The sequence below is a fragment of the Sorex fumeus genome, unplaced genomic scaffold (genome assembly GCF_029834395.1).
Source record: "Sorex fumeus unplaced genomic scaffold, SorFum_2.1 ptg000044l, whole genome shotgun sequence".
In the NCBI taxonomy this organism is placed as follows: domain Eukaryota; kingdom Metazoa; phylum Chordata; class Mammalia; order Eulipotyphla; family Soricidae; genus Sorex; species Sorex fumeus.
In genome coordinates, this window is record NW_026606101.1 from 20317488 (window position 1) to 20334789 (window position 17302).

General features: G+C 49.7%; 1 protein-coding gene across 4 annotated transcripts in view; it reads left to right on the forward strand.

Annotated features, from left to right (window-relative positions):
• PTPRA (protein tyrosine phosphatase receptor type A) overlaps nucleotides 1-16254 on the forward strand; it is a 140050-nt gene extending 123796 nt beyond the window's left edge. For 2 of the 4 annotated variants that reach the window (XM_056121203.1, XM_056121202.1), the window contains exons 11-22: nucleotides 1779-1876; nucleotides 3306-3425; nucleotides 3927-4093; nucleotides 4571-4706; nucleotides 5378-5527; nucleotides 7460-7553; nucleotides 7866-7942; nucleotides 8344-8478; nucleotides 11432-11557; nucleotides 11636-11787; nucleotides 14452-14587; nucleotides 15760-16254. In XM_056121203.1, coding sequence (XP_055977178.1) covers nucleotides 1779-1876; nucleotides 3306-3425; nucleotides 3927-4093; nucleotides 4571-4706; nucleotides 5378-5527; nucleotides 7460-7553; nucleotides 7866-7942; nucleotides 8344-8478; nucleotides 11432-11557; nucleotides 11636-11787; nucleotides 14452-14587; nucleotides 15760-15834 — 1466 coding nt within the window. In that variant the 3' untranslated portion in view covers nucleotides 15835-16254. The remainder of the gene's footprint in view (nucleotides 1-1778; nucleotides 1877-3305; nucleotides 3426-3926; nucleotides 4094-4570; nucleotides 4707-5377; nucleotides 5528-7459; nucleotides 7554-7865; nucleotides 7943-8343; nucleotides 8479-11431; nucleotides 11558-11635; nucleotides 11788-14451; nucleotides 14588-15759) is intronic. The other 2 variants (XM_056121200.1, XM_056121201.1) reach the window with 1 other exon arrangement.
• Nucleotides 16255-17302: the final 1048 nt, after the last annotated feature.

Here is a 17302-nt window from a genome sequence, read left to right on the forward strand (position 1 = left end):
ACACATGCACACACACATCCCTTGTACCAATAGAGTTAAGTAACATAATGTTCATTGAGCTGGAGAGATAGTACAGAATTTGTAAGTCTACAACTGTACCTCATGGTGTTTCACTAATAAAAAATTAAAAATAAATAAAAAGAAAAAAAAATACTTGCCTTGCCTCCAACTGACCTTGATTTAAATCCCCAGCACCACATGTGGTCCCCCAAGCACCACCAAGAGTCACTCCTGAGCACACTGTTAGGTGTGGCCCAAACCACCCCACCACCTCAGAGAAGGATAGTGTTCATTATTTACATTATTATGATTATAACAATGTTAATCAGAGCTGAAGCTCCTAGTACTGTAAGTCTTTTTATATATTCCTTTTTTTAAAAAACGGTTTTCTCTTTATGAGAAATTAATAATTGCCCTTTTTTGTTATCCACTTAGTATTTTATAAACTTGGCAATAATTTTTCCCCAAAATTTGTGGTTTAAAAGCAAGCATGGGGGCTGGAGCTATAGCACAGCAGGTAGGGCATTGCACGCTGCCAACCTGGGTTCGATTCCCAGCATCCCATATGGTCCCCTGAGCACCGCCAGGAGTAACTCCTGAGTGCAAAGCCAGGAGTAACCCCTATGCATCGCCAGGTGTGACCCAAAAAAAAAAAAAGGCAAGCATGTATGGGCTGGAGTGATAGCACAGAGGGTAGTGCATTTGCCTTGCACCAACCGACCCAGGTTCCATCCCCAGCATCCCATATGGCCTTGTGGTTCCCTGAGCAACACCAAGAGTAATTCCTGAGTGCGTGAGCCAGGAGTAACCCCTGTGCATCACTGGGCGTGACCCAAAAAGCAAAAAGAAAAGAAAAAGCATATATAGCCTCTCGAGTACCTTCAAATACATGAGGTTTAATTTTTATGTAAGAATTGTTCTAGAATCATCTCTGTCCATTCTGTATTGATTGAATCTAAGCCTCTGATAGAGTTATCTTCCTGAGTCTTCCCTTCGCCAATACCTTGAGGATTCTTTTAGCCTCTCTTCTGTGTCAACCCCAGTTCTCTCTGTTTGTGTTTGTGCCTCATTTTTATTTCATAATCTGTAGTGTTGGGGGCAAAGAGGAAATATAGCAGGTAGAGTGCTTGTCTTGCACATGGCCAACACAGGTTCGATCCCCAGCATCCCTAATAGAGAGAAAAAGAAAGGAATTCTAGTGTCGCTCTGGAAAATATTGTGACATAAGTTTTAAATGTCTACCTGAGCAGGTCGCCAACATTTCTTTTGACAATCTCAGAGCATGGTAGGGCCAACTAAACCAAACAAAAACTAAAGAACGGTGGGACTGGAGAGATGGTATAGGGGGTAAAGTGCTTGCCTTCCATGCAGTTGACCTGGTTAAATCCCCAGAACCATACAAGTTCCCTGAGCACAGCATCAGGAGTAAGCTCTGAGCATAACCAGGTATGGCCTAAAACCTCCCCCCAGTTTTTTATATTAAATAAAAGATTTAAAGAATTTTAACTCACCATCTAGCCCATGTTAAGTATTGCATGAGTTTTAATGACTTCTGATGTTCAACAGTAAATATCCTTGGGAGACATTGTGTATTATTTTTGTTTTTGACAAGCTCAGCCCCTGTGTATGATAGATGCATAGGTAATGTTCAGTTAGTGGATTGTATACGTAGCTGGGGGCTCATGGATCTAAAAGTCAGGAATGAGGGTTCCAAATTTCCTCTCATCTCTCTTTGCCTTGGTTTATGCTTTCCTCATCTTTTCTCTGGGCTGCTCTAGGACCAAAAGAAGAAACAGTGAATGATTTCTGGAGGATGATCTGGGAGCAAAACACAGCCACCATTGTAATGGTAACCAACCTGAAGGAGAGAAAGGAGGTGAGTGGAAAAATTCTCTATGGGCCCAGTACAGGCCTGATGAGCAGAAGGAGTAAGGTTGAGCTGTGCTCTTGACCCTGTGTGACTACCATGCCACCATTCATCCAGATAGAACCTGAGCGCAGTGTGCCTGCCAGGCTACACCTCAAAATGCCCAGTGACCCTCAGGTACACATTACCTATGTCTGGCAGCCCACCAATTCACTCTGCTTCCAGAGAAAACTGAAAGGAGGGGTGTGGGGGCAGAGTGTGGGGAAGGGCTGGAGTGCATGTTTACCGCGAGTCTACCTCTGGCACCACTAGCAGTGCCCCCACACATACACTGTACCTCCCCCCCAACTGAAAGAAAGGACTTGGGGCTTTACCCAAGTCCAAGACAGTGGAGCTTCCCCATCCCCTACCCCACCCGCACCCCACACCCCACTCCCACCCACTGGTATCTCAATAGTCACTCACTCCTCTGGTTTCCTGCTGATCCTTCTGACTTGGCAAAGGAGCTATATGAACTGACACCCTGCAGGGTACAAGGGCATCTAAGGCCCAAGCATGATCTGCAGACAGCCTTCTAACCGATCCTTTTATTTTTGTGGTTCTATGTCCCTGTCTGGCAGCTCCATCACTGGTCCATAGCTAGCACGGGTCCTGGACTGTGTCTTGGACTGAGTCCTGGACTGTGTCCCAGAGAGAAATTCCCATTCAGTGACAGTCTACTCAGGACCTTCCATCACCCTGATCCCAGCACAAGGTTATTGGGTGTGTTGATCAGCAACTGCAAAGTGCTTAAGGAGAATCTAGTAGGGCTGGACTTTAGGTCATTTCTGACCAGACCTCTGATACTTAGAAGACACCAGACAAGGCCTAGCACCTCTGATGACAGTTTTGACCTGCATCAGAGTACCTGGTGGCTCCTCGTAGCAGGTTGCCAAGTTTCAGATAGAGCACGAATGGTGAAAGAACAGACTTTGAAGGTGAAATGGCTTCTGGTTTGCCCTCATCTGAGGAAGTAGAAGGGAAGAGCTAAAAGGACTAAAAAGGACTAAGGACTGGAATGACATACTTTTTTTTTTTTCTTTTTGGATCACACCCGGCTTTTCACAGGGGTTACTCCTGGCTCATGCACTCAAGAATTACTCCTGGAGGTGCTCGGGGGACCATATGGGACCATATGGGATGCTGGCAATGAACCCGGGTTGGCCACGTGCAAGGCAAACGCAAGGCAAACGCCCTACCCGTGGTGCTATCACTCCAGCCCCAAGGAACCACATACGTTTAAGAGATTGTTCTAAATCATTTGTGCCCCTTGCTGAGATGAGATAAGAGACTATCGGGGTTTCTGGGGATTTTCATCTGCTCCTTTCTTTTTAGACCCTCTGCATGTGCCATGCGTGGGAGATCTGGGGTAAGGGAATGTGTGTCTATTCCTTTACAGTGCAAGTGTGCCCAGTACTGGCCAGACCAAGGCTGCTGGACCTACGGGAATATTCGTGTGTCAGTAGAGGATGTGACCGTTCTTGTGGACTACACAGTGCGAAAGTTCTGCATTCAGCAGGTACCCCTTTTTCAGTTCTCCTTTGGATCCTGCTACACTAAGAGGGTGGAGCAGGCTTGTCATTTCCCAGTCTGTGCCTACCACCCCATTATTCAAGAGTGAATGGTGCAGGGATGCGGGGAGGTTGCAGAGAGAAAGTACACAGGAAATGGCATTTACCTTATCTGTGGCCAACCCAGGTTCAACCCCCAAACACCTCCAGGAGTGATTACAGCTTGATGCTGTGAAAGGGGGGCTTACCTGTAATCAGAAGTCAGGCTTTTTAGTTTTGACCTCATCATTTATTAGTTCAGGTCATTTAACATCTGAGTTTGGCTTAGTAAATGTTGTAGGACACTGCCTTCCCATGGGGTTCTTGGGGTGCTCCTCTGTCCATGGTTAAAGCTCCCTTGGGGATATTCTCACTTCCTCACTGGCAGCCACAGCTGACCTTGGCCCCTAAGCCTCGTCCTTGTCCTCCGCCCTTCCGGGGTCAACACACAGAATCTCCTCACTTCCTAGGTGGGTGATATGACCAACAGAAAACCGCAGCGCCTCATCACTCAGTTCCATTTCACCAGCTGGCCAGACTTCGGAGTGCCTTTCACCCCAATCGGCATGCTCAAGTTCCTCAAGAAGGTGAAAGCCTGTAACCCTCAGTATGCAGGGGCCATCGTTGTCCACTGCAGGTCAGTGTGGCCCGACTCTTGGCTTCTCACTTATAGAATGTTTTGCTCCCCTAACCAAAGTGAAGGCGTACCCATGGGCTCTGGCTTATGAGGTTAGCAGAGAGGTTTCTGGAGTCCCTGGGGCTGCTGTCAGAAACTCCTCAAGTTTCAGTGCTGGGTAGAAAGCTCCTGAAGAAAAAGGGAAGAAAGGATTGAGGGGGTGGGGGTGGGGGGTCTGCAGCTGTGAAACCCAGAAACTAGGTTAAGTTTTGCCTTGTATAATTTGGAACCTCCAGAACCTTCTACGTCTCACAAAATTCCCTGATCTTAGCTAGAGGTAAAGTGATCAAGGTCCAGTGGGTTGGTGGGTGTACATGATTTCTACCCCAGTGAGAATTCAACACTAGAAGCCAAAAGAAAGCCTTGGCCTGTGCTTCCGCTTCCCTCTTTCTTCCCACAAGAGGTACTTCCTGGTAACTGCCCTTCTCTCTGATACAGTGCTGGTGTAGGCCGGACTGGCACCTTTGTCGTCATCGATGCCATGCTGGACATGATGCATACAGAGCGGAAGGTGGACGTGTATGGCTTCGTGAGCCGGATCCGGGCACAGCGCTGCCAGATGGTGCAAACAGATGTGAGTGATTTCTGGGTGAGGTGAGGTGAGGGACATTCCAGGATGTCTGCCTGCCTCATGAATTACTCAGCATCCCAGGTTATTGTAAATGACCAAACAGAGTGATGGCGGGCCATTGTAAATTATGTATTAAAATTGACATCAAGCGTAGAGGAAGTTGTGTCAGAAGACTTGGAAGAGCATTTGTCACTTATTTGCTCTGGACTTTAAGCAACGGGCCCTTAGGGAAATAAGCATGTGAGCAGCCGAGAGAACCAGTGCCCACTCTTTGCCCAGTTGTGACGCAGGTGAGCATGTTCAGAAACAGCAGGCAGATTGACTCTATGGTTAGGGCACAGGGTTCACGCTTTGGTGTTTCAATAGACAGGAAATGTCTACGATTGTTGGATTTGTGCTCTTGGAATGAGCAGGACCTGAGTCTGTCCACTCCAGATTACACTCCAGATGGGTGTCAAATAAAGCCCTATCCCCAAGCTAGGCACGTGCCCCCAGGGGAGGTCTCAGACATTTTAATTCCTGCCTTAATCGATTGGGATAAGAGCAAATCATTTTATCCCTACTAGGGTCAAAGGAGAAGCAAACTGGAAAGAATTGGGGGTCGGGGCAATGATCTGGGCACCCCAAGAGCCATGCTGTGTGTAACTGAAACTCGGGCATCATCCGCATTTCAGATGCAGTATGTCTTCATATACCAAGCCCTTCTAGAACATTATCTCTATGGAGATACAGAACTGGAAGTGACCTCTCTAGAAACCCACCTGCAGAAAATTTACAACAAAATTCCAGGGACCAGCAACAATGGGTTAGAGGAAGAGTTCAAGGTGAGTTGGAACTGAATCGCCTCTTTCAGCTTAAACAGTCTGTATGATCTGGATAGGGTGGGGTGCTTGACTTCACCAAGTAGAGTGAAACCCCTGTGAGCCATAATTGGTTAAGGAGGTCAGTCTCTAACCTTTTACCCAGACCCTAGTATTCCTCGACCCATGCTGTGCATTAGAATCACTTGGGTGGTGTTGGGTGGAGAGATAAGCAGGCAGGGTTTTTTTTTTTTTTAACTTTTTGGGTCACACCCAGTGATGCTCTGGGGTTACTCCTGACTGAGCACTCAGGAATTACTCCTGGCAGTGCTTGGGGGACCGTATGGGACACTGGGAATTGAACCCGGGTCAGCAAGGCAAACGCACTACTTGCTGTACTATCACTCCATCCCCGCAGGCAAGTTATTTCTTAAATCTCCCAGTTCTCCCCGTCTCCCAGTGATTCTAATGTAGGACAAAACAAACCTAAGATAGTAAATATTTCACATTTTGAAGGCCATCCAATCTCTTTCACTACAACTTCGCACTATTGTTGTAGCACAAAATAACCACGGATAAAACAAATATGCATGGCTGTATTTCTGTAAATATTTTTTTTAATTTTGGGGTCACACCCAGTGATGCACAGGGGTTACTCTTGGCTCATATACTCAGGAATTACTCCTGGCGGTGCTCGGGGGACCATATGGGATGCTGGGAATCGAACCTGGGTTGGCCGCGTGCAAGGCAAATGCCCTACCCGCTGTGCTATCGCTCCAGCCCCAATTTCTATAAAATTTTTATACAAATAGCGAGATCACATTTGCTCCGTGGACCATAGATTGCTTGTCCTTGAGATATGCTCTTAAGACTGGTTCTCAGCACAACTAGGGAATGTCTCACCAATGGAAGCGTTTCCAGAAGCATGATAGGGTGGGGAAAACTTTGCTTAAAACAATTCTTCTCAGGACTGAAGTGATAGCATAGTGGATAGGGCATTTGCCTTGCACTCGGCCAACCCGGCTTCGATTCCCAGCACCCCATATGGTCCCCTGAGCACCACCAGGAGTAATCCCTGGGTGCAGAGCCAGGAGTAACCCCTGTGCAACGCCAGGTGTGACTAAAAAAGAAGAAAAAAAAAAGCAATTCTTCTATAATATTGTTCACAGGAATTACCTCAGATCCTTTGACAACACAGATTGAGTCAGGTCTGAGTTAGTTAGGACCTGAGACTCTTCATTTTTAACAAGATGAAGTTTATGCTGTTCTATGGGCATGTTTTAGCATCTGAATTAGGGGAAGAGAATTTATATTTGAATAATACTTCCTAAAAATCTGATAGGGGCCCTGGAGATTACTCAAAGGGCTGAAGTGCTTGCCTTGCATTCACTAGACCCAAAGTTCAGTTTCTGGTCCCTCAAGGCCGTCGACACAACCAGAGTGGCACTGGGACTTCCAGCACAGCTGGGCCTCAGCAGCCCCACATCACCAGGACTATGCAGTGAATGCTGAGACCCAGTGGCTGGGCCAAGTATTGCCTCTCAGGAGCCTGAGCACTACTTGAAGGCTGCTGCCTTGCCTCCCTTCTCCCGTCCTCCCTCTCCCAAAACAGGAGTTTTTTCCAAACAGCCATATGGAAACTATGGAGGGAACGGAGGGAAGTTCTATTCCTTCCTGTGGAACTAGTATCCTTGTTGGAGCCCTCATAAAGTTCAGGTCCAAGAGACTCACAGACAAGTCCGTAGAAACCCAAATGGCCATACTTACCATTCTTTTAGCTTTTGTATTGAGCTTAATGGCAGAATCAACAGTGTTCCAGCAGGAACATGTGGAAATGGAGACCCAGGCTCTGGAGAGAACAGCAGTGTGTAGTAAAAGTGACCTAGAGACACAGATCCAGTGACAAGAATTATCTTGTCAAATTTAGTTACATTTTCCCTTCTCTTCCCCAATCAGAAATTAACATCTATCAAAATCCAGAATGACAAGATGCGAACTGGAAACCTCCCGGCCAATATGAAGAAGAACCGGGTTTTACAGATCATTCCATGTAAGAGCCCTCTCCCTACCCCGAGCCCCAAAGTTTTCCATCCCCCTCTCCCTCCACCCTTCCATATGTCAGTACTAGTTAATGATCAAGTCCTGTGACAGTACACCATACTGGTCCCAGTTTCTTAATGGCTTTTTTCCAGGAGAGCCACTAAGAGAGCACGAAGACCAAAGAGTTTTCTCCCTCTTGGGCTGGATACTGTCATATGTTTGCCACCTGGTGTCAATTCTAGGGGTGGGGGAGAAAGATGGAAAGAGAGGGAAGAGAAAGCAGATGGTGTGAGGGTGCCACAAACTGTTGTCCTTTCTGCAGATGAGTTCAACAGAGTGATCATTCCAGTCAAGAGGGGTGAGGAAAACACAGACTACGTGAATGCTTCCTTCATTGATGTAAGTGGTGGCCGTGCCCAGCACTCCAGCTGGGTCTCATACTTGGGCCGATTGTCTTTAAGTCTATTAAAAAATACACAAGTGGGCATGCTTTCCGTGCACAGGGCTTGTGTTTGACCCTCAGTCGCACGTGTTCCCCCAAAATTAATTATCGCCAAATACTGAAAATTTGAGTCTCTGATCTTTCCCATCCAACTGTCTTCATTCTTGCCCTGATAACCTCTTTTCCCCATTTTCCCCATTGAGAGACTCAGACTGGTCAGAAAAGGTTTGGTCCTGAGGGGGACACTACCTGGAAGGGATCCGCTTCCAAGCCTTGCCATGCCTTCCAGAGGCCTGTCTTGCCTACTAGCCTGTTCCTGATCAACCACTTTGCTTTTCCATTGACCTGGTGTGTTTAGGGCTACCGCCAGAAGGATTCGTACATCGCCAGCCAGGGCCCTCTTCTCCACACCATTGAGGACTTTTGGAGAATGATCTGGGAGTGGAAATCCTGCTCTATCGTGATGCTGACAGAACTGGAGGAGAGAGGCCAGGTGAGCTCCAGGGGTCCTCGGCCATGGGAGACAGACAGCATGAAAAAAAGGGAGTGGGGGTAGGGACTAGATCTCTGAATTAAACTGACGTAAGCTGCTTTTACTTTGACTTAAGTTCAAGGAACTTTTTCTGGGGAATATTGCCTAGCAAATCGGTGTGTCAGCAAGCAGTATCTTTTTTCAGAACTGGGAGATGAATATGTTCCTGATCCTCCATTCGATTAGTTCACGCTGTCCTCTCCTGTATGTGCTCCAGTCCCAGCCCACCTTCATGCACACCCACTTCTTCCCAGCCTGCTCAGTCAGGCAGGGCAGAACTCCAGGGCAGAACTCCGGGGATAGGGCTGCAGAGCCAGACCCAGGCTCTGGTATGGAGCTCCAGGGCCTAGGAGACAGGGGGTGGTATAGAGAGCAGGAAGTGGGGTTCACTTAAACTATCCACAGAGCCGTTTCCAGGCAGTGCTTTGATAGGAATATCCCTAAAAAGGAGGCCTCCCAAAACAGAGAAATCAACTTCAGGGCTTGTGAGCACAATCACCTCTTTGTTGACAACACAAGAGAGTGGAACTAGAAATAACAGAAACAGGGAGCAGAGCGATAGTACAATGAGTAGGCTTATACCACATATGTCCCCAAGCTCCACTAGGTGTGAGCTAAAGACGGGACACACACACACACACACACACACACAATAACAAAATTGTTTCAAGAGAGAAAAAGACTTCAGTTAAAGAGTAGTGTTGTTCCCTCAGTCAGCCCTCCCTTACTATAGGAAATCTCAGCTCTGTTCCTGAGTCAATACTTTGCAGCCTCTACTAAGTACTCTCATTCTCAGGAATCTTCCCTCCATCCCTGTTTTGCATTACTGGGTGGCCCAGTTATTGTTCAGACAAGTACCTATTATCTTAAAACTCTGTTGAGATTCTGCACAGCAGCGTGGGCACTTCATTATGCCTAGTACATAGTGTAGCAGGAGATAATCAAGAGAATGAGCCAGGAGAAACCAGGAAGGCTCAAGTGATAAAGGTCCTAAGAGTTTGGACCTTATAAAGTAGTGTAAAGAGCCCTTGAAAGTTTGTTAGGTTTTGTGGTGGTGGTGGTACTGGAGCAAGAGCAGCTCCAACGGGGCTGGAGCGATAGCACAGCGGGTAGTGCGTTTGCCTTGCACACCGCCGACCCGGGTTTGATTCCCAGCATCCCATATGGTCCCCAAAGCACCGCCAGGAGTCATTCCTGAGTGCAAAGCCAGAAGTAATCCCTGAGCATCACCAGGTATGCCCCAAAAAGAAAAATAAGAAAGAAAAAAAAAGAGCAGCTCCAACACTGCTGTATGTAGGCACACCCCCCCCCCAAAAAAATATATATATCTATATATATAATTCTTTAATTCTAAAGTAATGGAAAGTATATTTTGTTTTATTTATACTGTCATGTGTTCAGCATCACTGAACAAATTTATCTACTAGACGCCTGCTGAGAGCCTGCTTTATGCAGGCAGTAAGCAAGGGTCTGGGAACACAGACAAAAAGAGGCAGTTCCTGCCCAAAGAGCAAGGGAAGGAACTGAGCCTCCTCCAGCAGCAGCAGCAGCAGCAGACCAGAAAGCAGTGCCTGCTCCCTAGCACGGGCACAGGGAGAATGTGGACCCCAGCAACTACATGGTGCTCTGCAGACTGGGATCAAGAGAAAGGGGATAAGGGATGCTGGCCTGGGAGGGAGATGATGGGTGAAAGCATCTGAAAAACATGGAAACAGAAGCCAGAGAGCCAGTACAGGGGATGAATCTCTTATCTTGCACATAGCCCACCTGTGTTTGATCCCCGGCACCCTCCATGGTCTCCCAAGCATCAGCAGGAGTGATGAGCACAAAGCCAGGAGTAGACCCTGAGCAGTCAGGTGTGAGCCCCACCATCAAAAAAAAAAAAAAAGGTGGAAACAACCCAAGGGAAAGCAAAGGAAAAAGGTTCTGGGCAGATGGCTCCAAGGAATGGAGCTTCAATTTTCAGCACTGCATGTTCTCCTGAGCACTACCATGATTGGCTCCCCGAGGGGAAAAAAAGGAACTGGGACATTCACTTTTCCTCTCTGTCTACTCTGCTGTTGAGTATTATATGTAGCCATGACCATTGGTCAGAGCTATTTAAAGACCCTGTTAGTAATGTAAATGACTGTAAATAAATAATACAAGAAATGTGATTATTAGGAGCTGATCTCCAGCACCACATGCAGTCTCTCTAGACCTGCCAGGAGTGATCCTTGAGCTCAGTGCCAGGGGTCATCACTGCCAGGTGGTGGGAAAACAAAACCAAAAAAGTGATCATCTCTGAAAGTGGGATCAAGTATTTATATGTCCTGGAGAAGATGAAAAGTTAATTGAAGTCATGTTATAAAATAATCACCAGAGGGGCCTGAGAAATAATACAGTGGGAAAGGCACTTCCCTTGCACATAGCCAACCCAGATTCAATGCCAAGCACCCCATATGGTCCCCCAAATTCTTCCAGAAGTGATCCCTGAGCATAGATCCAGGAGTATCCCTGAGCATCACTGAGCCCAAAATAACTACCAAAACAAGAATAATGGCCAGGGCTGGAGAGATAGTACAGTGGTTAATGCGCTTGTCTTGCACTTGACCAACCCTGGTTTGATCTCTGGCACCACATATGGCCCTCCAAGCACCGCCAGGGGTGGTTCCTGAGCTCAGAGCCAGAAAGGAATAGCCCCTAAGTACTGCTGAGTATGATCCAAAAATGGTCTCCCCCACCCCAAAAAAAAAAAGAACGAATGAATGACCCTCCAGGTTTTCATATCTGGGGGATGAAATGTGCTGGAGTAAGAGGGGGCTGTTCTGAGATGTTCTGAGAGGCGTCTCACCCAAGTACCATGGCAGCACTGCATTTCCGTTCGTGGTATTGGAGTCTCACCACCCCCCCCCCCCCCCGTGTCCCCCTCCAGGAGAAGTGTGCTCAGTACTGGCCCTCTGACGGACTGGTGTCCTATGGCGACATCACGGTCGAGCTGAAGAAGGAAGAGGAATGTGAGAGCTACACTGTCAGGGACCTGCTGGTCACCAACACCAGGGTAAAGCAGTCTGCTGGGTAGCTGCTTCCTCGGGGAAAGCAGGCTGCCTTTCCCTCGCTGACCCCTGTTTCTCTAAAGGAGAATAAGAGCCGGCAGATCCGACAGTTCCACTTCCACGGCTGGCCTGAAGTGGGCATCCCCAGCGACGGCAAGGGCATGATTAGCATCATCGCGGCGGTGCAGAAGCAGCAGCAGCAGTCAGGGAACCACCCCATCACTGTGCATTGCAGGTACTGCTGGCCTCAGCCTCGAGGGAGGTGAGCGGGCTGGGAGGGGCCGAGAGCACGGTGGTGGACACATGGGCCCCGCTTGAGGACCGGGTCAGCGTCTTCGGTAAGAGAGGATCTTAGAAAATTCACATTAAGTGCTCAGGAAACTGATGTTGAAATATTAGGCTGGACCCAGAGTGGTTGTACAGAGGGCAGGGCACTTGCTTACCTTGTACTTGGCCAACACAGGTTCCATCCCTGACACCCCATATGGTCCCTTGAGCTCTTGGGGAACAAGCCCCGAGTGCAGAGCCAGGAGTAACCCCTGACCACAGCCAGGTAAGGCCAAAAAAAACAAAAGGGAGAACGCTACTGGGCAGGTGGCACTGATCGGGATCAGTTCAGCTCCATGTAGATAAGGGCCAAGCCTCCTTAAGAATCACTAGAAGGGGCCAGAGAGATAGTTCAGCGGGTAGCACTTGCCATGCAAGTAGCTGGCCCAAGTTTGATCCCAGCACCCCATATGGTCCTCCAAGAACTGCTAGGAGTGATCCCTACTGAGCACAGCCAGGTGTGGTCCAAAACAACAAAAGAAGCACCAAAAAGTGCCCAAGAGATAATTCAAAGATAAAGGTTCTTGCTGGGACAGGAGAGGTGATACATAGGGTATGCCACTTGCCTTGCACGTGACACTAACCCAGGGTCGACCCTGGCATCCCATATCGTCCCCCCAAGCACCTCCGGGAGTAATTCCTGAGCACACAGCCAGGAGTAACCCAGAGCATCACTGATCACAAATCACACAAATCACAAATCATCCTGTTAATCGTTGATTGCCTCGAGCAGGCCCCAGTAACGTCTCCTTCATCCTAGCCCTGAGATTATATTCAAGGCTCTTTAGGAGAATGAGACCCATCATTGTTACCGGTATTTGGCATATTGGGTACGACACGGGCAGTTTGCCAGACTCTGCCGTGCATCACTGATGTGACCCAAAAAAAAAAAAGATTAAGGTACTTGCCCAGCATGCAGCTTAGGCCATAGCCCTGGTCTAAATATGGTCCACTGAGCACTGCAGGTGGAACCCAAAACAAAAAGGAGAGAAGAGGAACTGGAAGAGAGGAAAAAACAAGTTTGAACATAGATTGGAGAAAACTGAACAAACTGCAAACAGGGATTTAGGGTGTGGCTCAGTGGCAAAGTGTTCACCTTGCAAGCATGCGATCACAGATTTGATCCCCAGCACCTCCCCATATCACCAAATAAGACCCCAGATGCCCTGTCTCTGCCTTGGCACAACGAGCACGTACTGCAGACAAGTGTGGGGATTGAGACATCGCAACAGCAGAAGGGGAGGGAAGCGACTGCGGGTGAAAAAACCAACCCCCCCTCCCCCCAAAAAAAGCCATGAAGGAGGAGCAAGGATGTCTCTGGGCTTGAGGCAGCTACCAGCACTGGTATCAGTGATGAAGGAAAGGTGGATGGGCTGGGGGGCTATGGGGCATGTTTGAGATCACGGTTTAGGGGGCCAGAGAGAGCACAGTGGGTGAGGTGCCTGCTGTGCATGTGGTGACCTGGGTTTAATCCCCGACATCCTGTATGGTCGCCCGAGCACTGTCAGGAGTGATCCCTCTGCACGGAGCCAGGAGTAAGCCCTGAGAGCTGCCAGTTGTTGACCCAAAAGCAAAAGAAAAAAGAAAGAAAAAAGAGGCAATTCAGACATCCGTTGAACCCATTCGAGAAACCTGTGAGCCAGCCTGTTCTTTCTCTCTGACACGTGTCCCTCTGGTGCATGGACGCGCCCTACACGCCCCATCATTTCTGCATCGAGCGCATTTCACTCCCCTCACCAGGGCTCTCTGGTTTCTCCGTCATCTCTTCAGCGTTGCAGCCAGAAAGCTGCTTTCACACTCAAGGCCTTTCACACTTTTACTCCGAGTCCTGGTGACAGCTCGCTGGGCCCCGCATGAGCCAAGGGCTCTCGCCTCAGCCCCACCTCCCTCTCCCTTCCCTGCTTCAGCCGCAGCCCGGCTCAGCACTGGCACACACCGCTGCCTTGTTCCTGAGGTGCTCGGGCTCCAGGGAGCCACTGCGCTTTGTCCTCGCCTGCTTTGGGTACCTGCTTTCCTAGCACCCTGTTCAAGAGCCTTCCTGACTCTTTGACAGTTGCAGCTCTTCCCACCCCGCCTGCAACGCGTGTTTCTCTCCTCCCTTCCCAGACCACATGTCTCCATGCTGGGGGGCACTGGCTGCCACCATCCTTATACACGGGTATTCAGTAAGGGGCTTACTGGTGACATAGAGTGGATGAGGGGTGCCACAGTCAGGTCGGGATTCCAGGGTTTAGAAGCGCAGTGAGCGGCCTCGAGAAGAAGTCCCGGGCCCACGCCCACACAGCAGGGTTCGTCGGGGCAGGAGAGACGAGGCTTCTGCTGAGGGAGCGGCAGGGCAGGCTCAGCTCTGGGAGGGCGAGCGGAGGTTCTTCGCCACAGTCACACGGGCAGGTCCAGGCCCAGCAAGCCAAGCGGGTGGTAACGGGAGGGTATCCGTGTACCCGCCAGCTGTTCATGGGAGGCCGTGTGTCCGGAGCCGCCCCTCTCAGCCCTTCCTCTGCTTGTTGCCAGTGTGGCGCCCGCTCTGCACTGAGCCTGTGGCCGAGTGGTCAGTGTGTCTCCTCTGTTGCAGCGCCGGGGCAGGACGAACGGGGACCTTCTGTGCTCTCAGCACAGTCCTGGAACGGGTGAAAGCAGAGGGGATCTTGGACGTCTTCCAGACCGTCAAGAGCCTACGGCTGCAGAGGCCACACATGGTCCAGACACTGGTATGCTGCCCATGTCCCGGCCCCACACCACACCACACTGTCTGCCCCCTCTGTGAGAACCAGCCCAGGGCAGGCTCTTCCCTCAGACGCGGACCACAGTCGCGCCCTGCTCTGAGCTCCCCAGGACATCACTGGGAGCACAGCCACCTGCAGGAAGAGGTGCAGTGACCCTCTGGGCCAGAAGTGGGTGCCTCTGTGCCTCACGGGAGCCCTTCTTTCCTCCGGAGAGCACAGGGTGGGGACCCGGGAGTCCTGCTCAGGGTCCCCATTACGTCTGGCTGGGGGACCAGAGAGGTAGCACAGCAGATAGGATGCTTGCCTTGCATGCAGCCGACCCAGGTTCGATCCCCAACACCATATCTGGCCCCCCCAAACCCTGTCAGAAGTGATCCCAGAGTGCTGAGCACGGCTAGTTACGGCCAAATAAGAGAAGTCGTTTAGCAGTCTTGAGCCAGGAGATAATACGGCGGTGTGGACTCAGGCCTCACATTGAACTGCCTGGATGGGGTGACTGAGAATGACCCCTCCTCGGCTCCCTGATCTCCACTCAGGGAACTCTTCCCCTTCTCCCCAAGAACATCTGACCGTCTTCTTTGCAATTAGCACTGAATATGAAAACAGACTGACATTCAGAAGAGTCCTGACTCCACGGAGCTGGAACCGTCTGGAAGGGAAGGAAAAGTGCATTTTACACAGTTCGGAAATGGCTGTGGCCTGTGAGCCCCGGTGCCTAAGCCTCGCACAGTGAGGTGTGGGCCAGACGGCACCTCCCCCCGCCGCCTGGCCTGTAGGCCTGGGGCCAGCACCTTCGGGGCGAACGCTTAGGAAATTGGCTGGGCCCAGCGGGCCCTGCAGGAAAAAGCTGTCAGAACTCTGGCAGCAGGTCTGGGAGCCTGCTCGGTTGGCTGGGCGAGCTGTGCCGGCAGGAGGCCCGCCCGCAGCCCCCAGCACCACATGGTACCTTGGCATTGCACGGAGCAGCTTGCTCCCCCAACCCCCACCCACCCCTGAAAGATGACCAGGATCTCTGGCAAACATCCCGCAGAGATCCCACAACATTCCCCTCTGTTGCGTTTTTTGTTTTTTGTTTGTTTTTTCTTAAATCTATTAAGAGCTTCGGGGATATTGTGCTCTTTAATAACTGAACTCCCCCCCCCGCATTTCCTCTCCAGGAACAGTACGAATTCTGCTACAAGGTGGTGCAGGAATATATCGACGCATTCTCAGATTATGCCAACTTCAAGTAACAGGCGACAAGACCCCATGGACAGAATTGCCTTTAATATTTTGTAATATTCTGTTTTGTTAATATACCCAAAATTGTGTATATATCTTATAACTGTTTTAGAAATTGGTACATAGGCTTCTATTACCTATTAGGTGGAGATTTTTTATGTAAATGTGTTAGCACTGATAGTCCTTTTTCCAATGTTTTATTGGAGAATTAAATAGTGTGATGTTTGGATTGATATCGTGCACTCCTCGGCCTGGAAATAGGGCTGTATTGTTCTTTGGTTCATACATCCTCTCCTGAAGAAGAAACAAAGCCTGTCCAGGTAGCTCATCATCAACGAAGTGAAAAAAAGCACAAGTTCTCTGAGCTCTTGAGGAAATCAGTTGTCCCCTTGCCCCTCCCTCTCCCCGCTCAAATCATATTCCCCATTTGCTCTGTAAATAACCCCTCACCCCCTCCACCACCCACACGGGGATGAAAGGGACCAGAGCGGTATCTCTGGCACCACACTAGGGATTATCAGGTAATAAAAGCTATGACTCCCTGAGGAAATGTCTCTCCCTTTGTCTGAGGCGGGTTTCCGTGCCAGGACGGGACACTCTGGGCCCCTCTGTTACTGTTCTGTCTCGACAGCCCAGAGAGGCCACACTCTCCAGCCCCCTGATTTTGTTTGTTTGTTTTCATTTGGGTTGCTTGGTTGGTTGGGGGGGCCTCACCTGGTGGTGCTCAGAGATGGCGCCTCTCTGTGTCCCAGGGTCAGAACCGGCTGTGCTCAGGAGACCGGAGTTGAGCAGGGGCCCACATGCAAGGGAAGCACCTTCACCTCGGCACTTTCTGGGCCCATTGTTTTGTTTTAGTTTGGGGGGTGCAGCACCCGGCTCGGTCCAGTGTTGCTCAGGAGAGCCTGCAGTCCCAGCCCCGAGCCAGCTAAGCTCTCTGTGACCCATCCGGTTTGACGTCCATTCTAAGGCTCAGACACAAACCTTTTCGTTTTACATGATGTGAGTGCTCATTTTTGTCTCACGTGACAGTCTGCCCGGTCCAGAGACCCAGCATCCTCCCAACTCGGGGTGCTGCTGTCTTAAGATGGTCTTAGTGCTGGAGAGATTGTCCAGGAATTAGGGTCATTTCCTTGCATATGACCAAACACACGCCCCCCCAAAAAAAAAAAAATGTTATCCTTGTCATGGCAGAAGCCAGGTCGCTGTCCCTTTTTCCCATGGAGAGGCAAAAAAGAGTGTGTCGAACAAGGAGCTTCATGCATAAGGGCATAAAGCAAAGTCATACTTTTCAGGCTGGAGATGATAGATTACAGGGGTGGGGCAGTTGTCCTGCCCATCGCTGACCCACCACATTTGATCGCCAGCACCACGTAGGGTTCCCTGAGAACTGCCAGGTGTGGTCCCCCACATCCCCTGAAAAAGGTTTGACCTTGTGTTTTTACTCATGTCCCATTGGCTAACGGGCTCATAAGGCTGCAC